Source organism: Rhopalosiphum maidis, chromosome 2 (assembly GCF_003676215.2).
Source record: "Rhopalosiphum maidis isolate BTI-1 chromosome 2, ASM367621v3, whole genome shotgun sequence".
Taxonomy (NCBI): Eukaryota; Metazoa; Arthropoda; class Insecta; order Hemiptera; family Aphididae; genus Rhopalosiphum; species Rhopalosiphum maidis.
This window is the reverse complement of record NC_040878.1, coordinates 6109086-6130330: the sequence shown is the minus strand read 5'-3', so window position 1 is coordinate 6130330 and position 21245 is coordinate 6109086. Positions and strand designations below refer to the sequence as shown.

The window sequence follows — 21245 nt, the reverse complement described above, 5'->3', positions numbered from 1 at the left end:
GGACGATGGGCTTTCCAGTAAATTTTCCGTTTAACATGACCGGCTACTACCGTTGTTATTCATAATATTATATGCTGGTGCACGCCATCACTGCCATCGCCGTCGACGCTGCTGCTGGTCGGTGACACATTATGGCGAAGTCCACTCCCAACATTCGGTTTATATAATTTATTGGGCAAGGGCCATAGCCACTGTTATTTATTGTCCACGTCATGGCCACCTAGAGCGGATAATTTTAATTAATTAAATATACCGCGGGACTTAATGAACTCGATTGAAATTTGGGACGGCGGGGGTAGAGAGAAGTGTAACATTCATTAGTATAGAGCTCCATACCACCACTACCGTCACATTATATATATGCATATATTTTTTTTACAGAAAAATACCCATTGTAATCATTAAAACGTGTATTCCCGAGGATATGTGTGTATATTTTTTTCTCTATGTCAAGAGACATATATACATAACTGGCTTTGAATACATACCTCTACATATTACATACACTCTTCATAATCAACAGTAACGTGCATTAATTTTGGCTAATAAATTACTTTCTACCAATAAATAACAATTAAGTTAAATTAAATTAAAAAAAAAAATTAAAAACACGTGAACACTGAATTATTGTTATTTTTAATGAAACTGTGGCTCTTTGGTTACCAAAGCTGTTGTCTCTCAGGTAATGGATTTTTTCTATTCGTCTTGTGTTGAAAAATGTGTCATTTGATCTAATGAGTAAATTATATTGCTAAACCTTACAGTCTATTGCTAATATTAATTAAACTAATTATTTAAAAACAAGTAAATCATATTTATTTTACTATTACCAAAACTATATTATACTCATTACAATTTTTAATTTTATACCATTATAATATATAGTATTATACATACTACCTATAGAGCTTAACTTATTCATTTTATTTTATCTCCTAAATTTTTAACTTCCAAGAAATTGAACGTATAAGATTATCCCTATAATGTGCTACATTATCATATATTTTCTTTAAAGTTTATATATATGATGTGGGTAATTGGTATGCAAATTAAAATTTATTGAATATGTACATTTTATTTTATTAGATGTGTATATGTATGTGAGTGTGTAAAAAATGTCAAAAATCGTTAAACAACGATTAATAAAATATATTGTTATTAAAGTAGTTGATACAACAAATAACATTGATGAATCATATTTTAATGATAAACATTAAGATATGTCATGTATAATGATTTAAATCATTATTTTGATAATTATACGTTTCTGTTTTTTATAGTTTTATTAGATAATGTCATACGTAGCTTCTGCCTTATTTTCGAATAAAATTACCATAATATTTTAGTTCATTATGTGTTCTTAACGTGTTTGATCAATTATTCATAATTGTATTGTATGTACTCGTATATATTCAGTAAGAAATTAAATTTACTTATAAAATATGTGGTGGAGTTTCTTTTTTTTTAATAAGTGGCTTTCGATAAAACATAAACAACCCGATTTGAATGTAATAGAAAACAAATATGACGACGAAAAGATATGTGTTAATATTTCGCATAAAAAAATATGTAATTTTGTGAGTTACTAAAGTTTATACAATTATTACTTATTAGGCACTTAACGGATAACTTTAGATTAAAAAATAACATTTCCCATTGTATGCGTTTTAGTAATTGTATGTATCTACCAAATACAGCTAGTAGTACGAGTAAATAATAGTATATAGTTTCATTAGAGCTAAATATTTTCACTCTCAATTTATTGAGTCATTAAATATGTATGAATTATCATTTTTTTACTAGTATAAATTTTCTTTAGTAATAATAGGCATTATTATATGACATTTACTTTAAGTTTGGAAGATTAGGATTTTTAATATTCCCACGGTCCAATGAAGAACATTAATCATTTTTAAGTTGCAAGAATAATATATTTCGTTAAAAAAAAAATTGATGCGAACAAAACATTTAGTTTTAAAATTGTCTCATCAATGTTAATAATTGTATAGTTTTATTAACTTTCTTATTATCTTCTGTTTATTTTCTCTACAATTAGAGAACATCTATGTTACAACTAGCATTAAGGTGCATCTTCAGGCGGTAGTTGGGTAACAATTTGTCTACATTATATGATTATTATCTACAGTTGTGTGTGCGCTTGTATATACAATGTTGCTTTGTTATTTGTGTTTTTATTGCACTCGTTGTTGGTAGCATTTATTTTAATAAAAATACATCTAATACTTAAAAATTTTAAACGATACGAGTCATATAATATATTTCGCTTATCAGATATTTTAAATTTAATAGAAATAATGGTCCTGAAAAAAAAGTCATTAAAATATTTTATGTATTTTATCCAACTATTTTAATTGAATATTTGCAAAATTATAAAAAATAAAATTTATTAAATTTAATACAAACACAGTTTCATAGATAAGATTTTTTTGTTTTGACAAATTGTCGTTATTAAATTAAAAATATATAATCTTGCCATTACATATAAATTATCAAAACGTAGTTTTCGGCCAAGATTTATGTAATTCTTAAAACCATTTGACATCAGACGGCTGAACAGCTTTTCAACTATATTGTCCGTGATTTACGGTCACAAGCAATTATTTTATTTTAAATTACATCTTTCCCTCTCCTATTAATAGGTGCTATGTCGTAATAAATTACGTCCTGAACAATGTTGGTATAACAATAAACAAAATCAATACCTAGTAGATATCTTGTTGGGGTAAATTCAAATCGAAACCTTATTTCAATATTAAATTTATTTATCAATTGGATTACAGTTCAGTTTTACTGATTTTGCTTACAAGGTGTTTTGAAACGCGGAATATCAATTCGTCATAGTGTTACCAGCATTGTGCGTGTTTTATTGGCTGTGCGAAACCTTATGATATATTGATTCTGTCAATATTGCATGAGGGGATTATTTGGGCGACGGATATAAAATTCAGATAATTTGTGCATTGTGCACATAAAGAAGCCATTTAAAACAATAGAAGCCAAACATTTATAGCGTCTCCGACAGTGTTTAATACTTTTAAGAATGCTATTTCTGTAAATTTGATGAAGTTAAAATATTTATCTTCTTGAAAGTAAAATTATCATCTATAATCATATTGTTGCTACTAATATATAATTTAAAATTTAAATATTTAATGGATTTCTTATAATTAAATGCATTTAATTGTATTTTGATTTAGTAAATATATTTACTTTTTAAAATTATATTTATCTTATAATAGCTTACAATGATAATTATTTAAGCTCATAGCATCATAAAACATATTTTATTTATGTTTTAGCAAAATATAAACACTTAATTTAAGGTGTAACATCAATAGTTGTTGGTTACTATAAACATTTTAATAATTTGTTTCAAAACTGTTAATTTTATACTTATGAAATATTAAAAATTTGGTTTATTATGAAATAATTCACAGTATCCTAATACATTTTTTGATTGTATCATAACATTAGCTTTTATTTTATTTAAAAATTCTTATTTATTTTTTTTTATTTTTATTTATTTAATTTTGATTTCATATAATGAAATACTGGGCCCCACTAAGAATACTCGTTAGAATTCTTTTAAATTTTAAAATGTCTAAAAAACAAGTTGTCTAACTGTGATTATCACAAAGTTATTTACATTGTACAAGTAAGCCTAGTATTAAGTACATTGGTTTTTTTTTTATCAGAATATTAAATCATAAATGGTTAAAAGTCTTACAAATCAAAAATATAACAATAATAATACGTTATTATGGTAATAAGGCCATTAAGTGGTAGTCTTTTAAATCTAATATTATATTTTAAAGACAAAAATATATGCTATGGTTTCTTGTTGTGTTATAAAAATAAAAAAATATATTTTTTTGTGTATACGGCAAACTTATGAGGTTGTACAATATACTCGAATTTAATTGAACACATATTAAGCTCTATACAATTTTGGGTTTAGTTCATGTTATATTTATGATATCATATTTGAATTCATCATATTTTAATTAGACTTAGTTTAAGAGATTTAAATGAGAAAAAACTTGCATTTATTTCATTTAGTATTGTATTTTCATCAAGATCAAAATATATGGGTCAAATTACTCTTTTTTTTAATTTCAATTTATTATATATATATAGTTGTGTTTATTAAGTACTGTATTAAATGTTAATAAATAAACATAGTTATTTCAGTAATTTTATGTTGCCCAATTTATGTTCAATTGGTTTGGATATAATTATAAAATATATGTAATTATATTTTTATGTTATCACTTATTATCATTAACTTTTTAATTAAATGTTACAATAATTATTAATAGGAAATTTTTATGGCTATTTACTAAGAAATATTATCTTAAAAGATATATATTAATAATGTAATATTGGTCGTCGAATTACAATGTATCTTACGAATGATTCTATGCTATAAATAATACTTTTAGATAAGAAATAAATATTTGAGTTTAAATACTTGAGTCCTTATTATCATTATTAAATGTTAAATAATTTGTGATTTCAATATTGTATATATTTTATATTCAATAATGATCAATAGATAGGTACGGTTTTTTCTGAGCAAGTATTGCCGGTTTTAATCTTATAAATTAGCCTAAAAAATATGTCTTATAAAACTGTGTAATCAGTCATTTAAAATTGTTTTATTGATATTTTAATTTTAAACATACTATATTTATGAGTCACTATTATTTGTAATCCTAACATAATTTCCCTTTCAGTTCTATCAATGCATCTTTTTTTTTTTTATTTTACTATTACTATATAATACTGTTTTTATTATTATTATTATATTTTTTGTAACTTTTAATCCCGTGCTCACATTTTATAATAATAATAATGATACTAACGAGATATGGCCTCTGGGGGAAAAATATGAAAGAAAAACCACCACTTACCGTGCGGTTTCGAGTGCAATGCGAAAATCTAATGATCCGCGGCAACAAGTTGCCCGGCGGCTCCGACGCTGTTGCCGCGTGTCCGCACGCCGCCCAAAGACGTTAGCTTTTAATATTTTTCTCCCCTAAATACACGTGCATCGTACACGTGTCCATTAGTTTTTGCAACCCACTTCATTCATTCGATAACTAAAATAAATTTGTCATGGGTCATGATGACGAAATTTTCACGTCATTGATTATAATTTGTTCACACGATGTTATATTAGCTATTTATGAGCATTCCACGTGTGTGCCGTGTATAAGTGTAGTATGTGTTTTTTTTATTCTTAATCTAAACTATATTTACATCCATTGTATAAATGTGCGTTTATTATTTATGTTAATTTTGGAGGATGTAGTACAGAATTTACTCAAATGTTCATTTTGGATAATTGAGCCGGTTTATAAATATCATATAAAAATGTGTCTGTTGCGCTCTTTACGTATTTATACTAAAACCAACTATTTCTCGTATATAAAATATAGAGAATAAACCATAAATCTCCTGGTCGTCGCGCCCTCTGAAGATTAATAGAGTGACAACATAAAGAGGTCTTGAAATTCTCTCCCTACTGGCTATTAGAGTAATTAATAACTGACGGCCAAAAAAAGAGGGTTTAAAATATAAACAGGGGGCATGGGGCAAATAGCCAAATATATACAATGTGTATATATGTCTATGTGTCGAAAACTATATCGAGGTCATAAATACGCAATAGGCTAATGAAAACACGCAAGTTAATTTAATTGCTGACCAATGTTTTTGAGTTCACAAACCACAGTTCAACTGTTTTAATATTATATTAGCCTATGTCATTATCCATTATACATATTTGGTTGTTTTTTTACAGAACGATAAAGACGAAGAAGACACTATTTCTATGACATCGGTAAGTGTAAAGTATACATTAGATAATATTTGTATTAATTAATTATTGATTTTCGACAGTTGGATCCTAAGACTAAAGAATGGGTCGTCAAATCAGCAAAATGTGACTATCAAGCTTTAGCAAAACTTGCATCTGAAAATTCTGGAATTGCAAAGTTCAAGGTAAGGTTATTTTTTATTACACGACTTATGACTTACAGTATATTATTCTTAGAAATTAGTAAAGAAATATATTTAGGAGAAGGGATTTATTATAATTTAAAATATTTGAATCCAAAAAGCATACAATACATATCTATATGTAGATTTTTAACACAAATAAAATTTTCTATAGGTTGTAAATAGTATATATTATTTTTTGACAAAAAAATAAATAAAAAAATAAACAATAAAATAAATAAATAATTGAAAATTTGAATTATCATCAATTCATCTACAATTTAAAGCAAAAATAAGTATATGTATAACTTATTTTCATCGTATATTTAGAACTGATAATAAGCTATATATAAGCTGTATTTTACAAAAATTTTAATAAAAAACATATAACTTAGGTTTGTTAATTAGATTTTATTAAATATACATGTCTTTATTACTATTTTATATTATATATTATATAGTATATACAATATATATTCGGTTTACATAAACGACTGAGCAACTTATTTTCTATAAAGATGCTTATTTAGCCAATTTAGTCTTGATAGAAACGTTTGATCATTATCGTGAAGTTCTATTGTTTTTACGATTTTATTGATAAAAGAACAATGGAATTATAATAGTTAGATATAGCGGCTGATCAGTGATCATTAAAAATAATTCTAAAGTTTCAATTTACTATATAGGTAGTAAATAATATACTATTATATTTTTTAAATATGATGTATTTATGTGTGCGTGTGTGTGATATAGGTTATTATTAAATAACGATACATAATTAGTATAACTTATGATTAAACATCAAACAATTTCTTATATATAAAAGTATACAGATATACGTGTTTAAATTATTACATCTATTGTATTTGATCATTTAGGAAACATTTTTTAGTTTAATCTTTATGATCATAATCCCGTCATTTATATTTTAGAACATACTATATGTCGTATATTATTTAAGTTAATAAACTAACTTTAGTAGGTACCCTTATATTAGTTTTATATAATATACTATTTTACACATTATATTTTTAATATCAATTATTGTAATAACTTTATAAATAGTCTTATACCTCTTATATTCTTCTCATATTGTATGATAAACAACATTACTAAAATTTTAATTGACTACAATCTAATTGGATATTTTTTTGATTCAATTTCTCATACACTGTGCAAGCATCTATTTTTTATAGATACCGTATTTCTGTATTTCTTTTATAACAATTGTATATTTTTTAAATTAAATATTTTTATTTCTGAATCATGAGTTTAAAATACATAAGTCAGCCGTTAATTGCAATCAAATAAATTAATTTATAATAAAAATTATTAAATGTTCCTACATTGTATATATATTATCTATAAGTAATATTAAATATACTGCCGTAAATTATATAAAACATATTAAATATCGAAATAAAGATAACAGAGACTGTTTTAGTCTTATTCGAACAAAATATATTATGGTTTTTACTTCACATTTTTATACCTATATGATCTCATAATATGAGCTTGAACGTTATAAAATGTTATCGATGTTTTAACTTGATAGTGGTCGACATGAATTGTATTTCTTTTCGCTGCACTTACTTTAGGACGTCCGCACAACAATCGGATTATAAAGGGACTGGAAAAACTTGTCTCCTAGTTGGGTTATAAGCGATGAATATACATAGTGTATAATATGTATATATGGCGCGCAACAAATTTGATAATCAAAATCGTTGGCTTTGAATATGCAAATCCCAAAATGTAAATTGATCCTGACGGCCGGGACCTCGTTTCTCTTTGTGTGGCCGATAAACACATACACATACACACACACACACACGCATACACACACACACACACATACACCCGTAACACCCGTAATAATTAAATCATCCCGAGGACACAGAGTTCTGTAGTGTGGTGAAAACAGTGTTAAAGAGGAAGAGGGGGGAATTGTCCCCTGCGATTAAAATGCCGGACCCGGGGATATTTTAATTAATGCCCGGGCCCGAAAACCGGGGGACCTGTGCCAAAAGGCGGGAATCTCTTGCCAACCACCGCAAAACAAGTCTGCTGTCATCCCTCTGACTATAATATACAATACCTAACTCCCCTTACCCATAACTGTGCCCGCGGCCAATGTACTGTCGAATAATACCAACGGGTAGTACAGTTCGCGTGTATAATAATATTATTCGGCCTCCAGGATGCCTCCGGGACGTACATGGGTCTCAATTAATTCCGCCGCCGTTGCTGGACACGGTTTTCCCAAAATGCAACCATCACCGCCACCACCGACCGTCTGCCAGTCGCTTCCAAACAAACCATCGATCCCATTGATTTCCACAATAAACTATACACGCCTCTTTCCGTCTCTCTCGTCTGTTCGCGAAATTAGGTGGCCAATCAGTTCATATATTCTGTATAATATGTTTATTATAATTAACTTTCGTATAATGAATCGGTAAATAGTTTGCATAGAATATGTTCGCATGTTAAAACGTTTTTGAAATTCTATACATCTGACGTAACAGAATTAGGGAAGACAAGGGTTAACAACGTTAATTGAAACACAAATCTTGATTTACATTTCCTATTGATATTAACATTTTATCAAACTCGTCTGTTGTATGAAAACATCGTTAGAATATATTAATAAAGTAATGCGGTGAATCTATACAAATATAATTTAAATTTGACTATCACGTAAATAAATAAATAAATATATATATATAATATATAGGTTATGACAAGAATTTTAATCTCAATAGTAATATATTTTTTATTTTTAGAAGTATAGGTACCTATTACGTATAATTGCTTAACTTTTTAAATTATATTATTATTATTAAATCGTTAAGTAAATAATACAATATAATAAATTATTATCACGTATTTCATATTTTATTCAGATTAAAATTATTCAGTTTAATAACATATTTCAAATATTTCAAAATTACATATTTTTTAATTTACTAGGAATCAAAAATAGTAAATAGTAATTAAAGACATATATTGAATTATTTAAAAAATAAATATATTGCATGGTGTCTTAACGTATTATTTAAAACGAGCAATGTCATAATAAATTATAATTATGTATAATTACTATAATACGTACGCACTAGGTTACATAATGTATTTAATTTTGATTTCTAACTATGACTAGGTAACTATTTATGAGGTCTATATAATATGTTGTTTCTATATTGATGACTTAATAATGCTGTTGACTATTATGAGACATTAAAACGGTAAGTTGTATTTTAAAATGTTTTAATTACATGAACATTCCTAAATATAATATTATAGTTAGTTAACATTTTTTTTTAAATTTACTTGAGATATTTTGAGTGAAGAAAAATACTACTTTGATAAATAAACAAATGTTTATATAAATATATACATTATTATATTATATGTTAATATATATTATTGAAAAATAAAAATATATTTTATATGATTTTAAGCGTTTTAAATAATACAATAATTAAACGGTTAAAGACTAGTGATTGTATTGTATTAATTGTGTTTTAATAATTGAACAGTCTTTTTTTTGTAAAATTTAAAATTTTTATTAAATAATATTAAATATAGTTTTAGTATGCTATAATAATTATATTATAATGGTGAATATTAATTTAAATGTGCCATTAATACCATATATTTATGTTTTGTTTTTCATTAAAATCATTAATTATTAGACACCGAATAAATAGAACTTCAGTTGATATGTTAAATATTATGTCGAGCATCTTTTTAATGAACTTGAATTTAGATTTTGGGATAATGACAAAATAATATTGCTCACTGTTTCTAATATTGACCAAATTATGTTGTTTTGGAACATTGAAAAACATAATAGTATAAGAATCTTACATCATATATACTTCATATTAATTTAAATTTATGCTTGCAAATTTTCTTGCTAGTCACTAAATTGTTGACCGAAGAAAAGCAACTCATGTATGACCTAAAATAATGTAATTTGCCTTGTAAATTGAAAGATTCACCTATGACTAGAATAATTCTTGAATAATGGTCGTTGGTTTAGAAGTTAGGTTTAAATTTAAAAGATTTAATTATTTTCTTAATAGTTATATTTTACGCATTTTTAGTTATGTTTATTAGTTATTACTAAAGGTAGTAGTTAGTCATCTACTATAGTAGGTAAAATTTTAATGTTTGTGTTTACAAATTATATTTATTTACCGGTTAGATTTAAAACGGTTCGACTTTTATAATTTTTAAACTAAATAATCTGTATTTAAATATTAAAATAATATTAATGACTCATTAACGTGTTTAATTTGTTATTAAAATAGAAATGATCAATAAACATATTTATTGTTTTATTTTAATTTTATATATTTATACACGTTTTTTAATCTCGAAAATTACTGATTCTTGAATTATCTCAACAATTAGTTTTATCAATAAGTACATAAATTAAATAGAGCTTTGTACTACAGAATCAATCTGTCAATTTAGAATTAACGGACTTACAGAGATTTCGGGCTTAAAAAAATCTTTCCCAACAGATCATTGTGGATTATAGCAATTTGAAAAATTAAACAACTTACAGAACACTTAATCGTAGTGATAGGGGTTTTTTTTTATCTATAAAAACGAAAATTCATTAAACGTTTGGCCGTTGTTGTTTATTTAGGCGCACCCAACGGAAATGTATGGTTTGGTTCCCTTTCAAAAACAACAAGTCCATTATTTTAGTGGCCGTACGCGTTTCTGACACCCTTCAAACTTCAATATTATTATCACTGACTCGAGACCGCGCGTGATAGCAGAGTCATAGCAGCGGTAGTGTAGATATATGTTTACGTGCGTATATATATATATATATATACATATTATACACGGTTCAAGCGCGTGCCGGTGATATATTATTATGGTCCTCGGGGAGAGGCTGTCACAAAGCGAATAGGCGGGTCATAGTGCGATCCGTCTTCTCCAACGAACCCTTTTAATCCGCAGCCACACTCTTCCACTTCGCCCTCGCGGGACCTTTGTTTTACACCGAGTCTGCATCTGTTGTCGTGTCGTATTGTGTGCGAGTAAGCAGCGCGCGCGCTATACTCGCTAGCGGGCCGCTGCTGCTGCCTATCCGGCAAATAAATTGGTTGTGCGGAGAAACCGCCAATTTATGGTTTTTCAGCAACACACCCATCCCCTATATTATTTCCTCTACTTGTTTCCGAAAATACCACCATTGACCCCCTAGTGTGATTGGAGGGGGTGTCAAAAGGATGAGAGGGAGAAAGCGGAAGGCGTTAACCAGCCCCTATTTTTCTTTTACCCCTTTTCCCGTCCTCATTGACGTCTTATCCGAACGACTGTTTTTGGACCTCATTGCAATTCATTGGTAAACATGCTATACGTATATACGATTTTCCTACGCTCATTTGTTCGTATTGCTGCTAATTCTGTCAAGTATTCTTGAATATTAAACTTACAGCATTGTTCTGTAGAATTCAAATTATTTTAAATAAATTGGAATCAAATAGTATATTTATTTTGATTTGATTACTTAAAGTGTGGATTATGTGATCACAATAAATATTATTTTCAATTATGTTGTAGATAATTTATTTTTAAATAGTTCAAATTTAAAATGTATCTTGTTTAAATGTAATATTTGTATAAGGGTGCCTAGATAATTATATTTTTATTAGTTACTTTCATAATTAAGTTTCTTTCAAAGCAAACTGTTTGTAGCTAATAGTTACACAATTAAGTGAAATTGTTGAGATTGAAAATAAGAATCTAGAGAATAAGGCTTTATAATTTATTTTTTATACTAAAATACTGTAAATACCCGAGTTAATTATTTGATTATCTACAAAAAATGATTAGTTCAGAAATATAGTATCCATTAAATTAATCAATACAATATCTTGTCAATCTATTTAAAATTTAAATAAATAATTCAATTTTGAAAATGTATGTTTAAAAATACAATTTTTCAACTTTATGTTAACGATTATTATAATTTTTTTATGTTTGTATAATAATAAATTATAATTTAAAAAAAAAACAAAATAATAATAATATGTATATTCAATTTGTGTAAAGCATACGAACATGAATTATATTTTAATCATTGCCAATGTGAGTATTAATTAAAGTACAATTATTTAAAATAAATTTAGAGTAACGGGAAATATATTTATGTACAATATTTATTGTGAACTATGAAACCATGTACGCATTTAAATGTAAACTTTTTCAATAATGTTTATGTTATTTGAGAAGAAGGGTATGCCACACTAAATTATTACCTTATTTTACGTTTTAACGCATGTCTGGTTGGCTTTAGATTTAACTATGTAATATATATTAAGGATTTTTATAACATGTGTTTTGGATCGACTTTCATCCTGGTATTATAATTACCTAATTTGTCCGGAATATTCTAAAGTGAAGTAAGTTTTACTCAATTAATTTAATATTTTTATTTATTAATAATATCCAAACTTTATGATAAATAGATAATCCATCACGCCACGTGTGTTTATCTGTACATTATAATTCTAAGTTATGTTTACTTATATATTGTATATTATTATTATTTTCAAAATATATTCAAATGTGAGTCGTCCTGGAATATTAAAATAAGACATCCTTTTTCAATTTCTTGTTATATCTGATAATCATTCATTTTCTACAACATTTAATTATGTTTTATTATGATAAACAGATTTAGAGCTATAATTGAGATAATTCAAATTTTATTTTTAGGTACTATAAATTAAATATAATGTGTTACGTTAAATATAGTATATTTTAAAATTTAATTTTGTCACATTCAGTAAATCTGTAGCAAGTTTTATTTATAATTTTATTCTTAAATTGCAATTATTTAAATAAGCTGAATTTTGGATAAGAGTGAAAACAAATTCAAATTATTAAAACTTAAAATTCTTTAACTATAAACACACTACTAGTATTTATTTAGTTTCTTGTATATTTTTTATCGTGTTGGATTCGTACACGTGGTCTATTACAAAACGTTTGTAAAAACTTATTGTTTACAAGATGTATGATAATTATATGACATCTGAATAGATACATATACTTTTTGTCGACGCATGTCACGTGCAAACATGAATAATATTTTCAATACAATTTTATCATTTTTGTCAGAAAACACGTGTCGGCGACATTGTTTCTCTGGTATAATATAAAAAATAAGATATATCATTAAAGATATCATCTTTAATTTTTATAATTTGTTCATCGGTCGAATAGTTGATACAACTATGCAGTTACACTGTGACTCTATGAATCGTAACATTTTTCGAATATCAACGACTGGCGCTTCGTAATGTTGTAAAGATAATAAGTCATTTTGAAAAAAAGAAAATAGTGTTCTAACATATTATAGCCTTAACACTGTGACTCGATGTTATACGTGAACGATACATTTGTTCGTATATGAAATGCATTAGTATTGCCGATTGCTTGTTGCTGTATTACACGCGCGCTGCATATATCGAGTACAAGTTTCGTGTGTATTATACTATAGTTTAGTGAAATGTGCCAAAGCCAAATTGTTGTGAGGAGCAAGTAGCCACTGCTGTTTTACACGATCGGAGTTAATTAACCATTTAATATCGGTAGTTTTAAAATAGCATAACGAAAATAGGGAGGGTGATGGGGAGAGTATTGGAAGACTTGCACATGTAGAACAGCTCATATTTTTTTCCCGAGTAGTATCTTTACGGGGGGAGAGGGTTAACAAGCTATGTTTTACAAGTGCTTTCCGTTGTACGACTTAATGTCGTCTACTTTATACCGCGCGACATTTTGGCACTGACTAATCGCCGTCCATCGTGCCGTCGTCCAATGTATTTTATACGTAGTAGTCGTTTCGGTGTTACGACACCGAAATAATATTATTATTAACGGTCGCCTGTTGGTTTTTGGCAATCAACTTTATAAACAACTATTTTTATTCAAACTCCCGATTTAGGATACGGGGCCATTCGTATAGGTACTTTAAAAACACAATTGTTTAAAAAAAATTTTTTAAAAAAACGGCAAATATTCTCAGTAAAATATTATCATCTGTTCTTCTGACATGGTATAAATATTAAATAAAATAAAAGACAATGTTATGAATCATACATATTATACGAATAGGTATATATTATGTACCAATTTTTTTTGGCTATAGACAACAATCAATCAGTTTGGAGTACAGATAAATGTCGATTGATTTATTAATTTCAAATGCAGACATAATTTTTCTTGGTATTTTATGAAGAGAAAAAAAAACGCACAATAACAATAACTTCTGTTGTACATCAAAGAGATTGGTGTTAATTACCGAATTATTAATTGTAGAGGCTGACTTATTTAGGACGGTTAATGCTAGGGAAAAATCATAAAAATAAATGCCGATCTTTACCGTTCGTGGAATAACAATATATAATCGAAAAAAAATTGATGGTATCGTTGAAACAAGTTTGCGTATTATAAAAAAAAATACACTTGTCGTCGCATATGCTTTTATGATATTACAGACACGTGGAATGCTATTGGTAAAAAAAAATATATTGTATAATATCATAAATTCGTTCACATGACATGATGTATGGATAATATACACATAATATAACCTATAATTTTATAGCTATAGTAGCATACTATAAAACGAGTTCGATATATCATTGCCGAATTGGATGATTTCCTGTTGCTCAATAGTTGCAGAATGAATGTTAATAATGCGATAGATTAGTTATATTACGACATTAAGATACCGGGGAAAATCGGTTTCGTGATAATAGTTAGTTTACAATTAGAAATAATATGCTTTACAATAATTGTATCAATATAGTGATTAATTAGTTATTCATTTAATATAACAACTCTGTAAAAATGTTGTGACATTTTTAATTTATTTAAAAATAAGTATTCGTGTTTTTTTTTTCTATTTTAGTAATTTTAAATTTGGTTTTGGTATAGACGATATAACATGTCGTACGAGAGCATAAAAATACTGAGAAATGCATGATAGGTTATGTGAAATGAAATTTATTAAGGAGCTAAAGTAAAGATGTATTATACGTAATTGATTTATAAATTAGACAGATTGATATTTGACGCGGGGATATTTTATGAAAGATGAATCCCCTTGGGTCTGTGTATACTTGTTAGTGCTTAACGTTCCATTAAACGGCCTGCAAATTAGATTCCGACGTTTCATATAGAAAAAGTTCCTGACCCTAATTGCATTTTTAAGTGCAAACCATTGACGCGTGATTTGTGAAATAGGTATATAAGCTGCATTAGACGAAATATATAGTTTTTGACTCATTTTATGGCTTATACCTTTATATAGTATATTTACTTTGATTTTTGAGAAAAGGACTTTAAATCATTTAGACAAAAAAAACAGATATGCGTTGTTTAATTTATTTTAACAGTAAGAAGTAGATATGTATAAACAATAGGAACAAATAATAATAGACTTATTATTATATACTGTATATAAATGGTTTTTGTAAAACACATTTATATGTTCCTAAAAATGAATACTTAATTAAAATGTCTTAACACATCAATATAGTTTGTATTTAATATCCATTATCCCGTGACACATTAAGAATTTGTACGATTCATTAAATTGTACGTATACAAAAAAGTATGTTTTTATGTGATGATTTCTTCTTGTACAATAAATCATATTCGTATTCGATGACGACGTACAGTCGTAGCATTAATTGTCGTCTGACCATCACTGACGTATGACAAGATATATATATAACCCATTTGTAGTCAATTTTTACAAATATTTACCTTTTACTGTAATTATTACGATATATGTTTACCTACATCACATTCGTTAGGTTTATGTCGTTGTTATATTATATCTATACATACATATTATGTTATATTTATTAGATGTGCGTTGTGGTAAACATAGCTGCAGAATACTTCGTTTCTGCCATTTCGGTGAACCGTGCCGTGCACTCGTTAAGTTTAACCGTAATTATATTATTCGAACGATTAAAACTTCATAAGACATTTTCGGAAAACGGTAGCCTGAGGAGAACACGTCATATTTTCCACTCCCACATCGTGGTACATGTTTTTACCATATACTCCCTGCGCCCGCGGCCTCGCGCACAATTAGTGAACCAAAAACGCAATACGACAACGACGACGAATTTCTATATATCTATGATACGTACAATATAATATAGTTACAGTAATAATAAACTGTACATAACAATAACACAGTAATATTATTATGAGCTATTCCGTATAGATATACCTATAATGTATCGTATATTATATACTAATTAGTATAGCACTATGAATTTTGCCCGCAAGGGGACTGTATTAGTAACATTATGAGTATTATGACGCTAAAGGAGCGGAGGACACAAAAATATTATTTCTGTCTGTTTTCGACTGGGTGAAGGACGACATTACACGCACGCACGAGTGCTCTACTCGTCCGGTTCGAAATACGACGACTATATCATAATATTATATATACATATAACACCACGGCATCATGATGATATATCCTCACAGTCATAGCCGCGCGTATACATATACACTTACTCGACGTCTGACGACTACTGTACGCGTTTAAATAATATATATATACTCCTATTTCCACACCACGTAAGCATAAAACGTACATTGTACGCATAATTAAAACTCACATATTTAACACACTCAGTAGCTCTGCAGTAATAGTCCCTGCTCGACCGCGTGCGCGTCCCGTTCACTTCTAATTAACTAGCCATCATCTACCCGCGCGACGGTGTCGAGAATTTCCATTAAACCTGCAGAAAACAAGTCAAAACACGGCCCTGAATACGCATGTACTGGCCACCGACGACCTGTCCAACCTTGGAAGCGAAGGGCAGAGGGGGTGATGAACAGGTGACCGGGTGAAGGGGGGTTGTATGTAGAGGGTTTTTATGCTCTCGCCATGTGTGTCATAATTAGACGGTCGTATATCATGTTATTATATGGGCTGAGCATATATAATAGTGCGTTGGTGTCGGTATATAGCCGTGATAGAGGGAGTGGTGAGCGGGACGCCGAATTAGATCACGTGGCCTTTTTATACTAATTAACGTGAGTTCTCTCCGCAAAAGTGTCGCGTTCCGTGTTCGTGCAATTTGTTTGGGGTTTAAACAAGCAAACTGCACGTCTTCAAGACGTCTTGTACTCTTGTTCGCACCACCATCACCACCACTACCACCACCACCACTACCACTACCACTACCACTACCACTACCACTATCGTCATTATCACCACTAGCCGTGACTTATACACTGCATCCCGTCGACATCGCGGAGTATATGTCCGGACGATCCGTGGTTGCGCTTACCCCATGGTCCGGTTCGTGGGAAACGAACGACGCGCGACTCCACGTGGATATATTTTTTTTCCGACAGGGTTCGTCGGTACAAACCTGTACTCAATTATACCACATGTATAATAGTCTCGTCATACGTCGTAATATATCAAAGTCGGGTTTCGTATACAAATCGCATTCAAGATTTACCCCTTCGAACAAAATATTTATATATTTTTTTAGACAGACACAAATACATACGGTTGACTGTGAGCGCCAATATACCTCTATTGGTGCGTTATAATAACGTGAACCCAAATCGGGCGGCGGCACCCTGGCGCCACCTCGCCGGATACGATCGGAAATTCATCGCACGAAGAAATACCTGTTTTTTTTTTTTTTTTTGTTCACCCAGAATTATTGTCGTATATTTTTTAATGCGTTTACGATGCAAATTTATTCAATTTCAAAACTAAAGATGCGTGTGTATACTACAGCCACTAGACGCTTGAAAGTACTAGCTTTAAAAATACGATTTTCGAATTGAAGGTGTTGTCGCACGCATTACGTTTATAAAAACAATATGTTAATGAATACGAAACATTTCTGTGTATAAAATAAGAATAATATAATATTATACACAATAAATATTTATCAAAACGTTATTTTTTTCTTTAAAATATCGAAATAAATAACTATTTACTAATACAAACAAGTATATAATATAATGTAAACTCTTCGTTTTGTTAATCTGTACACAATAGCTTGAGTACTATCTTACAATCGATCGATTATCTTAAGTTGTATGAGATTATATATATTCGTTAATCGTTTATATGTAGTTTCCAGACTTCAAACTAAATAAAATGTTTTAAATAATCAGTTACAACAAAAATATCCGTATAGTAATAACTCTAAGCAATATAGTACGTTACGATTTTTGATCATATAACATTACGTTAATCATACCTATATGTATATATGAGTATAATATGTGAAAATATAATATTCATGTACAACGCAAAAGTACCTGTTACACAATGTTTTAGTTTAAAATATATTGAGCTAGTACTCTGCAATGTTCGAATGTTATTGTTGCTCAATTATATAATATAAAATAAATAGTATACAATCAAAAAATAGCATCTGCTATAATATTATATAGTATCTATTTAATGTTTTAAATATTAGCGTATATAATATTATGGAACCTCCCCAATCTGTAACGATGATATTCGTGTTGTGGCCTTATATCGAAGGTGGTTCAATAAGTTAGAACGAAGTCGGTGGGACGTGTTCGCGGAATTACGAAATTAAAAACGTTGCAGAGCTGTGTATATATCGACAGAGAAAATAAAATTGCCGCTGGCGGGTGCGTCCGGGTGATTTGTAGTCACTACTTTTCCACAATAAGCAACAATGTGTGTGCACGCGCGCACGCGTTTACATATAAAATATGCTTTATTCATACACGTAACATATTTTTAATAGGTTGTTAACGGACGGCCGTATAGTGATGATGTTATAAATCAAACTGTGCAGGGAATCTGCTGTGTGGATATGATTCGATATAATTCTCTTTGGATCTCATATACATGTAGGTAGGTAGGTAGGTTTCTATATGTATATATATATTTATTTAATATATGAACTGTAGCCACCGCGATAAATATCAACGTAATAATACAATTAGGTATAGGTACGTGAATGATATCGAAATACAGCTGACCGCATTGAAACGATTCGATATTTGTATATATCATCGACGTTTAGATTGGAAAAATTACTCGGTTCACGCCCACCGTTTGTACATACGTATATCTAGTATATTGTCCATGCGAGTGACGCGGGAGCGGATGAGGTGGCCGAGTAAAAAAAAAAAATAACGACACGAAACCAATTCCAGATTTCAATTCCGGCGGGTTTAATTAACGAACACGGCTACTTTTTCTATTTGTATATTATTATAATTTTTATTATTTTTACCGTCATACTCCTCCGACACACTGCTGGTCGTGGTGTACCTACGTAATATTTCAAAATAATATACTTTATAATATTCGTATACGCACTGGCTGTCGGCAGGTTATTATAGCAGAATGCCAGGTCGGAAGCGCTGAGCGTCCCCCAGACGAGTAAACTTCCGCGGGCAGTATTGAATGATAATTGTGCGCCTTTTATTTATGTGATCGCGTATCACTTGTGTACCGGGATAAGCAAATATAAAGACTATTACATTATTTATGTGTATATTATGATACGTCCAATTTGTTTGGAAGCCAATGATACCGACGGCCGCTGAAAAATTATTGCTCTATCGGAACTTGAACAATATATACACGCACTGTAAATGATTCACTTCAAAAAGATGATATGGTACACTTCTTAGCATAACGATATTTGCCACCACTAAGGTATGCGATTCCCTAACACAATGTTAAAAATTGTTCTACACTTCTTTTTCATAATTAATATACCATAATTTGTATTATCAATTTTAGAAATTGTATCATACCACCATGAAGAATAGTCTTAATAAACGCAAATAATTTTAGTTCAGTACATTTTTAAATTTCTAGAATATTTCAATTCCAATTTTTTTCCCAACTATTTAACTAATAAAGAGTATACTGATTATAAAAAAAAATATATAAAGTGTAGTCTGCCAAAATTAACTGTCTTAGAAACATGCAATTTTTAAGTTTTAACTCTTGTTCTGTTATCATTATTGCAATCAGAAGATTTTTGATTCGAGTGTATGGAGGTAAATATGGTTAATAGTCCACCTTCTTTCATTTAATATCTATTATTACAAATTGCAGATAATAATTTTAAAATATTATTGATGTCTGCAAAGTATTATCATTGATTCGAAAACATTATTTTATTATGCATATGCGTATTGGTGACGGTTTTTGTTGTCCATAGAGTAGTTGGTACATTATTCGCATGCGTGTGTATATTATATTTTATGTGTATAGTATATAATATGTGCTGCGTAAGATCCACCGACGATTCGCTTTTCTGGTCGCGCAGCGTGTGCAATAATATATATTATAATATAATACAACTTTGTACGTAGGCGTATGCCGCTGCAGTGAAATAGTGCGGCTGATTTCATTATCGTTATTATTATTGTTCAGTGGGAAAATTGTGTGGCATTGTTGCCTATTTATCTCACTGCGGTGGCATGTGGTACAAAATCGTGAAGATTATAGCCACGAATAGTGTCCAGTATAATATAATATACTTACAGCTAAGAGAGAGATAGAGAATTAGTGAGCAGAGCAGAATAAAAAAAAATACACGATTACATTTATAGAAAGAAAAAAAATACAATAATTGTCCAGTGCAATTAAATGTTACTATCCGTCTCAGTTATAAATCCCATTTTATTCTAAACAAGGAAATTAGCAATTACAACATTACCTATATTATAGGTGTGTGTACAAATATAATTTTCTTGTGACGGCTGAAATAATATCTACGTTACGGGAATTTCAAATAATATACATGTTTTATAAATATACAACATTTTAATATGTATATAATATATTGTGTTAAAATCTCGCTTCACAAGTCCAGGGATATATGAAGAGTGGGATACTTAGGGTTAGACATGGATTTAAAAAAAAAGATTATTATTAACGATTCATTAGAAAAGTCTTAAAAATAAAATATTGTAATATTGTTATTCGTATTCATAAAAAAAAAAAAATAGTTATTTCGTTATAATAAGTAGTGGAAATATACGATTTTAAATTTTTACCCTGTGGACAATTCTGGTACAACTAGATTCTTAAATCTAATTCACATTATGATGAAACTAAAGCGCAATAGTTGCAATGGGGGGGGGGGTATATCATAGTAATTTAAATAAAAACT

General features: G+C 28.9%; 1 protein-coding gene across 4 annotated transcripts in view; it reads left to right on the top strand.

Moving 5' to 3' along the window:
* Window positions 1-21245, top strand: part of LOC113554845 (ankyrin repeat domain-containing protein SOWAHB) — an 89138-nt gene that overhangs the window by 3960 nt on the left and 63933 nt on the right. For all 4 annotated transcript variants that reach the window (XR_003405310.1, XM_026958907.1, XM_026958906.1 and 1 more), the window contains 2 exons: window positions 5828-5866; window positions 5926-6027. Coding sequence is in view for 3 of the 4 variants with exons in the window: in XM_026958907.1 (XP_026814708.1) it covers window positions 5828-5866; window positions 5926-6027 (141 nt within the window). In the remaining variant the exon portion in view is untranslated. The remainder of the gene's footprint in view (window positions 1-5827; window positions 5867-5925; window positions 6028-21245) is intronic.